Consider the following 7,938-nt stretch of genomic DNA (forward strand, 5'->3'; position numbering starts at 1 on the left):
ATTTTCATCAGCCTACTTTTAATTTTGTAGAATTATGTCTTTAATTTTTATATCTTTTAATTTCATGAATTTATATATCTATGTAATTTTTTTTTACACATTGTAATTCATCTGATGATATTTTTTAAAATAATACCTGTGTATTATACCTATTTCGAAAGACGGAAATTAAACAGTCATTATCAGCAAATGTGAGAGAGTAATTAATTCCCAAAATTTAAAATTTTATAGGGACCCACCACTGCTGAATATAAAGAACCAATAGAAATCCAAAGAAATACCTAACTTTTATACTAGTTAGATTTGAAAAACCAAAACCGTAGTTTGAAGTGGTAGCTAAGAATTATGGAATTAATTCTTGTATATAGAGTTTCCCTGTGAATAAGTGAAACTCCATTATATAAGAAGAGAGGTGAAGAATGATCTTGGATGCATGGGCATCTTCAATCACACTTGTGCTCACCATTTGTCTGAGATCATCAACAAGAAACCCTTTCAAATCTCTTATTTTTCCACAATATCCTCTGCTCACAAGATTCGCGAATTAAGCAATCTTTGTTCTAAAGGGTACCTTAAACAAGCATTTGAGACTTTCAAATTTGACATATGGATGAACCCTAATTTATTCTCTCATCTAATTCATGGTTGCATTTCGACAAAATGTATTTTACTCGCCAAACAACTTCATGCTTTGACCATTACTTCTGGTTGTTTCAGAGACAAGTTTGTCACCAATCATTTGATGAACATGTATGGGAAATTGGGTGATTTAAACAGTATGTTGGTTTTGTATAATGTTATGCCGAAGACAAATGTTATGTCTTCCAACATTTTGATTAATGGGTATGTCGGAAACGGAGATTTAGAGAGTGCCCATAAAGTGTTTGATGAAATGCCTGAACGAAATGTTGCTACTTGGAATGCTATGGTCAATGGGATGATGCAGTTTGAGGAGAATGAGGAGGGTTTGAGGTTTTTTTCGGGGATGCAAAGAGAAGGTTTTTTCCCGGATGAGTTTGCGTTAGGGAGCGTGCTTCGAGGGTGTGCTGGGTTGAGAGCTTTGCTGTGTGGGAGGCAGGTTCATGGTTATACTGTCAAGAGTGGATATGAGGTGAGCTCCATAGTTGGGAGTGCATTGGCTAATATGTATATGAGGTGTAAGAGTTTGGAGGAAGGGGGGAGGGTTATTAGAGAAATGCCGGTCCAGAACGTCGTGTCATTCAATACTCTTATTGCTGGTATGGCTCAGAATATGTGTCCTGAGGGTGCTTTACATCATTATAATCTCATGAAAAAGACGGGATTACAACCCGATAGAATCACCTTTGTTAGTGTCCTTAGCTCATGTTCTGAGTTGGCGACCCTAGGACAAGGCCAACAAATACATTCCGAGGTGATTAAACGTGGGGATACTTTGGTAGAAGGTGTTGTCAGTTCACTTATTAGCATGTATTCAAAATGTGGATGTTTGGAAGACTCTATCAAAGCTTTCACGAAACGCAAAGATGAAGACATTGTTCTATGGACTTCCATGATTGCCGCTTATGGATTCCATGGTAAAGGAGAGCAAGTCATCGAATTGTTCGACCAAATGGAGCGACAAGGGTTAAAACCAAACGAGGTTACCTTCTTGACCCTACTATATGCGTGTAGTCATTGCGGACTAAAGGATAAAGGGCTTGAATTTCTTGATCTAATGGTAAGTAAGTATGGTCTAAGCCCTGGTGTAGAGCATTATACATGTATTGTTGATCTGCTTGGTCGTTCAGGGTGTCTATCAAAAGCCGAAGAAATGATAAGAACTATGCCAGTGAAAGCGGATCCTGTCATATGGAAAGTTCTGTTATCTGCGTGTAAAATGCATAAAAATGCTGACATGGCAATGAGGATATCTCAAGAAGTAATGAAGCTTGGCGCTTTAGACGCTGCTTCCTATGTTCTACTTGCAAACATTCAAGCCTCGGCTAAAAGGTGGGAAGAAGTATCGACCATGAGAAAAGCCATGAAAGATCTTCGAGTGAAAAAAGAACCCGGAGTTAGTTGGTTCGAGTTCAGGAACAAGGTTTATCAGTTCACTATGGGTGCTAAGACCCATCCTAGATGGAAAGAGATAGATTCATATGTGAAAGAACTTATGTCGGAGATAAAGAAATGTGGGTATCAACCAGATACTGATTCTGTATTGCAGGATATGGGTCAGGATGAGAAGGAAGAGAGTTTGGCACAACATAGTGAGAAATTAGCGATTGCGTTTGCTCTAATGATAAGTCCCCCAGATTTTCCCATACGAATTATGAAGAACCTGCGGATTTGCAGTGACTGTCATGTTGCTATCAAGTACATTGCTAAGATTAAAGAAAGAGAGATCGTTGTTCGGGATGCTAGTAGATTCCACCATTTCAAGGATGGTACATGTTCTTGTGGTGATTTTTGGTAGAAGATCATTTGCTGCAGTAAAGTACTTGCTCAATAAAGTGGCTGTGCCTTTTTCTTTTTATAAAGTACACTGTCATTCGATGCAATTCTCGAGACATTTCAAATACACATCCTCTTCGTGGGATAATGCTTCAGACATCAGACCTTCTTACCTGTCATTTTGCGAGAGCCACAGCCGCAATGGGTTAGTGTTATTGTTAATCTATTGTATCACTTGGTGGATTATTTTGTGGAAATATAGCTGAAATATTCTTTATTTCTTGAGCAATAGATTTACGCACCTTTTAGTTCTTCACTTGTTGAATTTACGGTTCTGGGCTGCTGAAGCAAGAGAATGCTTAGTAGGAACATCTTCAAAAGTTTTTGCAGCAATGTATTTCCTTTCAGCCTATCTCGAGTGCCTTTTTATGCTCATACCAAAAATCAAAATTACTATGGATTACTTGGAACCTTGGATATAAAGTTATAAACCCAAGGAAGTAAGGAACCAAAGAAGTCTTCATTCTAAACGACTCAAAATAACTATTTTGAATTTAAAACTATGTTATCTGCATAATGTTAAGGATGAAAAAAATGGCGTTCATTGTATACCAGGTCCTTAATTTGTAAATTTTAGGTGGTCGCATACATTAAGAAGTGTTAGAAGACAAAGCGTTGATTCTCACATATAGTGACGGTCAGTATAATTAGCCTCTGGCTTTGAGAGACAGAGAACTGATGTGCGTGCAAGTAATGTTTTTCTACCAGTGCCCAGAAAAAAAGAAGCATTTATAGACATGTTAGCTGCAATTCTACATATATACTTTCCTGAAAAGTTTAGAATTGTTTGCTACAATTCTGAATTTCTGGTCAATATGACCTAAATAGTATGTAAGATGTAGGAAACAAAATGAATTAGCAAATAGTAAGCTATACTACATATGTACATATAGATGTATACATTTAGGAGGAATCCAAAGAGAATAAATAGCTATATGCATTTGAGCAATGTCCATGTGTGTCTCCAGTGGCGTGATTAATCCTTGTTAGAGGCTTCCACAGTCTCAGGAAGTTTGTAGGTGGGAGCATTGTCGGCACCTCTTCTTGAATACTCCCGCCATCTCCGAGCAGCCGCTGCAGCTCGGTTTGCTCGCTCTTTCACTTCTTCTTCTGTCACAGACAAACAGAGCAATTAGATATTCAACTTAATGTGCAGAGAACCATGCATTGGAAAATACTATATAGAGTTATCTACAAAGGTTTTTAGGCGTGCCGAGGTAATATTTTTTCAAATATGAGGATTCTTCTCACATAGCCAATATCAGCCAGCTAATATTTGACCCTTGTGCCGGTCCTAGGATACATATAACTGAGGTGACACCGCTGATATTGTCATATCACGTCCTAATCATTTGTTTACCTTTGATGAAGATATCCCTCACAAGGACTATAAAAGGTAAACAAATGATTGGGACGCAGGGAGTACCTATTAAGGTTGTGTTTGGATACAGTTTTAGGAGGGATATGGAGGGAAATGAAAGGAAGGGAAGGGGAGGAAGAATGGGGTAGACAAAGTTTGCCTTCCAAACTTTCCTATGTTAGAGGGATTCTAATTTTTTTTGGAGGAGAAAAATTGGATCTCTCTATTTCCTTCCCCCTCCTGCTCCATTTGTCAACCAACGGAGGGAAACTTCATCCCTCCCCTCCCCTCTCTTTTTCTCTAAAACCCTCTATCCAATTCATGCCCTAAAACAAAGGCCGAAATAAACTGCGTCAACTCAATGATACAGTTCGCAACAGATATCACTTTTTAATACCATGAATTTCCAGCCATTTTTTCACCTGGTAGATTGAAATGAAGAGGAAGGAGGTGACGAGGGAGGAAGAGGGGAAAAGTGGCACAAGCAAGTAGCCTAGATAGTCTTATATTTATTTTTCATCCCAAAACATTTCAAAAAACGATATTAAACTGTTGCCGGGAACAGGCTAAAACGAAATATGTTAACTATTAGAAGGGAGGGGACTGTGCAGAGTAATATTTTCCCCATTTTCTTCCCAAGTCCAGACCAAAGAGGGTCATAGAATCAGTCGAATGTGGCTCTCCTCTCCTTTTGTGGTAACAGGAAGTTGAATATAGAAAGGTTTCAACGACTTTTGCTGTAGGGCTAACACAATTTCTTCCTTTCACCCATTAAGTCTAAAGGCAGTCCAAAACCAATATCAGTTACCATCCCTAACTCCAAACCCCAGCTAGCTGTCTGTGATACAATAGAAAGCGTATCTAGTTACCTGTGCTCTGGTATTCTTTCTTCTTCCCCCAAACATCATTCCAGAACGAATCCGGAGAGCCAGAGCCCTTCTGCTTCATCATCCTCGATCTAGCTTGCTCCTGAGAAAATTTAAAACACAACAGTGACGAAAAAAAAAACGAGGGAATTTGCCACAGGGTCATTAACACTGCTCCAAAAGATTAAAACAAACACGATAATACAGTTTTTATAACATAGGCTGCAGGGGTGATAGAGTTTAACAAATTATGAGAGACGATTTATTAAGTTGAGAATTGCATAATCAAATTGTGTACCTGAGGAAGCTATTTATACAAAACCTAGACTACAAAACTATGAGCCTAAGAGACCTAAGCCTAGCTACAATATATTCATTCGATGTCAAGTAGCTTAGTAGTTGGTAAAGTCATGAGAGGTAATACTCATGACTTGGGTTCGAACCCCGTTAGCATTAAATCGCCCTTGTAGCTAGCTCCCTTTACACACACACAAAAAATATTATCACTGGTGGTGATTGTGTACAAGCAAGATACAAAAATATATAACTATATATATTAAGAATTTAACTAAGATATGTTTCCAATAAGCAGTCTTACCAAAACTTTTGATTGCCGTTTCTCCCAACGAGAATTTGCCTACACAATTTCAAATGCAAAGATTATAAGACTACAGAAGGTAACGGATTGAAGATAATAATTAAACGAATTTTTTTGTTTGTTTTAATACGAAGTACTACATTCTTGGCAAAAAGGTATTGGGGAATCAGGCATTGTTCGATGTTTCCGTTTCAGAAGTCGATCAATAAGTGATATCCTCCAACAATCCTATGAGCCTCGGTCACAGAAATGCGAAGTTGATATTTTAATTGATGATTAGAAGATGAAGTTTTTACTTTGGTGAAAAGCTGAAGTAAACATTAGACGTATACCATTCTAAACACATCAGAAGACGCTCCCATCCCCGTCAGCATCAGTGCGACCTGCCATCGTTTCATAGAATCAGGTAAGCATGGTGTTTAATCTGTTTATCTTGCAAATATAACATGAAAAGATTCCACTTTTGCAGATGAGACTAAGTTTTAAAGTTTTTCCCTGAATTCTGCTAAAAACTGTAGTGTCACCGAGTGCATAGGCTAAATGGTATGTGAATTCTGCCATATTCTTCACATTGACGGACAATTTCGCTTCATCTCATAAAACTGATCCTACAAGTTTATAAACTGAAATGTGAATTGAGGATGGTTCGAAACCGAATTACTCCTTCCATCCAAATCTTGAAATGACTAGTTTAAAAACTGAAATGTGAATTGAGGATGGTTCGAAAAAATGACCCATCTTTCCAAATTTACTGATAAAAAATGACCCCAACGCCAAATGATACCAACCCAATTTGACTACCAGCGTGCCTAGTTTACTTTTATGAACACCAAAACAATAGTATGCTTCACAGCACATCATAGTAGTAAAAAAGGATAAAGGATGGAGCAGCTGTGTGACTTACATTTACTCGTTCCACTCTCCGCATCTCATCTTCTAGCAAAGATAGTTGTGCAGCAGAAGTCCAATGGATACAATCAACAGGGCTGGAATAGTGCATACGCAAATTAAACTAAGACTTTACGGAGAAAAAAAAAAACATTATAATAGAGGAACTTTCTTTTCACAAGTGAGATTTCAATGTGATTTCAAATTAGTCATTTTTGGCATATCTAAAAGCAAGACAAGCTCGACATGCAAAACAGGATTATTTTCGATTTTGGGGAGTATCTGCAAGTACAACAGTATCTTAGAAGCAGAAAGGCCAGTTAAAAGGATACCTACCAAGTATCAATTGCTTGCTGAACTAGGTCAGCGTACCCGCATTGTTTATATGCTCTGGCCCTTCCATAGTCTTCCTCAATTTGGAAAACATCAGGTGCCACATTCGCACAATTTTTGCACCCTATAACGAAAGACAGCAATTCAAAAGTGAATAAATAATGTGTAAAGGATGATCAAATAAAAAGCATAGCATCCATGGCAACAACACACCTATGCAGCTAAATTCGTCAACAAAGACGTGATCCCTGGGGCTTGAGTCATCCATAAATGGGTTTATTGCAGTTAACGAATAACCGTGTATTTCATCATACACCATACGCTGTACTGGGTCACTAAGAACCTGTCAGAAAGCCTTTTTAATCAGTGTCCAAACGTAGCAAACAAAACAAATAAAAAAACAAATGTCGCAATTGGAAGCTGAATTGCAGCATGAAATGAAAGCTGACCGAATAAACGTCGTTGATGAACATGCAGAAATTAGTAGTCTCTGGGTTGTCACCACTTAAATCAGGGTGGCAGGATTTCATACAATTGTAATAAGCCTTTTTTATCTGCTGTGGTGTCGCATCTGGTGTCTGCAAAAATTAAAGGCATTACAAACGTTTTAAATCTTTTAAAACGGGTCAAATACTAGCAGTATATATGAAGAGTATTTGACAAGGTTTAAGCAGATAGGTTAGTAATCGGTACCAAACCCAGCACTGCATAGTAATCATCAGCAAAACCACCTTCCATCCTTGGTGAATCATCAGAGGCAGCAACAGCTTTAACTAGGGTGGTGAGGTCTCTCCTCTTTTTACCCAAGACGCGCCACTGGTGGGCGCGCTTTGGGTAAACACGCCACTTCCTTTTACTTGACCATACATTATGGATGGAAGCTTGTACTGGGTTTTGCAACTTGAATTGATCAGTGCAAACTGGAGTTAACAACTGAGACATCTTATAAACTTTTACTAACAACTTTGTTTAGTGTTTACTCAATTTTGATCACAAAAGTAAAACATGTATGGAAGGGAAGAATGTTAAATGTTTTTGAAAATAGGTTAGGAATATATTTTAATAATAATGAATTTATGAGGAAGAGGGAAATTCAAGTGTAGGGACGAAATAGTGAGTTGGCAAAATGAGAACCAATTGTTTGATAAGAATTAGGAGGAGGAATTTGGAAGAATCTTAAGTAGAAGAGAAGAACAAGTATTGCATTATGCAACTGATTGCTTCCACGTGTCTAAGTGTGTAAATATTAAATACACTTGCTTCCTTCCCTTAGTCACCTGCCCAATGCTTGCTGCCATCTCTTTTGTCCTTGTCTATCTTACATACCTCTCTTCAATCGCTTATTTGGCTTTTACATACTTCATACAATAAATACTCCTTTCGTCTAGGTTCGAGTTCTTTAATTTTAACAGAAAAAC

The 7,938-nt window shown here is 37.9% G+C and overlaps 2 protein-coding genes across 3 annotated transcripts; one reads left to right on the top strand and one right to left on the bottom strand.

Moving 5' to 3' along the window:
* Positions 1-327: 327 nt before the first annotated feature.
* On the top strand, positions 328-2,865 carry LOC141599826 (pentatricopeptide repeat-containing protein At2g41080). The gene has a single exon (XM_074419949.1). It carries the CDS (start codon positions 434-436, stop codon positions 2,435-2,437), a length of 2,004 nt encoding a protein of 667 aa, XP_074276050.1. The 5' UTR covers positions 328-433; the 3' UTR covers positions 2,438-2,865.
* A 350-nt stretch (positions 2,866-3,215) lies between these two features.
* Positions 3,216-7,673, bottom strand: LOC141599827 (uncharacterized). Of its 2 annotated transcripts, none has more exons than XM_074419951.1 (9): positions 7,214-7,673; positions 6,970-7,098; positions 6,734-6,863; positions 6,524-6,644; positions 6,204-6,285; positions 5,632-5,682; positions 5,300-5,338; positions 4,705-4,804; positions 3,216-3,582 (listed from the first exon to the last, which is right to left on the bottom strand). In XM_074419951.1, exons 1-9 carry the CDS (start codon positions 7,460-7,462, stop codon positions 3,452-3,454), a joined length of 1,032 nt encoding a protein of 343 aa, XP_074276052.1. In that variant the 5' UTR covers positions 7,463-7,673; the 3' UTR covers positions 3,216-3,451. The 2 variants fall into 2 exon arrangements, with proteins under 2 accessions (XP_074276052.1, XP_074276051.1); XM_074419950.1 differs by having other exon boundaries at positions 3,216-3,585; positions 7,214-7,643.
* Between the last annotated feature and the right edge of the window lie 265 nt (positions 7,674-7,938).

This window comes from Silene latifolia, chromosome 9 (genome assembly GCF_048544455.1).
Source record: "Silene latifolia isolate original U9 population chromosome 9, ASM4854445v1, whole genome shotgun sequence".
In the NCBI taxonomy this organism is placed as follows: domain Eukaryota; kingdom Viridiplantae; phylum Streptophyta; class Magnoliopsida; order Caryophyllales; family Caryophyllaceae; genus Silene; species Silene latifolia.

Excerpts from the sequence above, each read along its gene's own strand:
- LOC141599826 (XM_074419949.1), top strand. The coding sequence starts at position 434 with ATGGGCATCTTCAATCACACTTGTGCTCACCATTTGTCTGAGATCATC.
- LOC141599827 (XM_074419950.1), bottom strand. The coding sequence starts at position 7,462 with ATGTCTCAGTTGTTAACTCCAGTTTGCACTGATCAATTCAAGTTGCAA. Across the intron at positions 6,286-6,523 it reads CAGCAAGCAATTGATACTTG|CCCTGTTGATTGTATCCATT; the intron begins GTAGGTATCCTT and ends GCACTATTCCAG. Across the intron at positions 4,805-5,299 it reads AACGGCAATCAAAAGTTTTG|GAGCAAGCTAGATCGAGGAT; the intron begins GTAAGACTGCTT and ends AAATTTTCTCAG.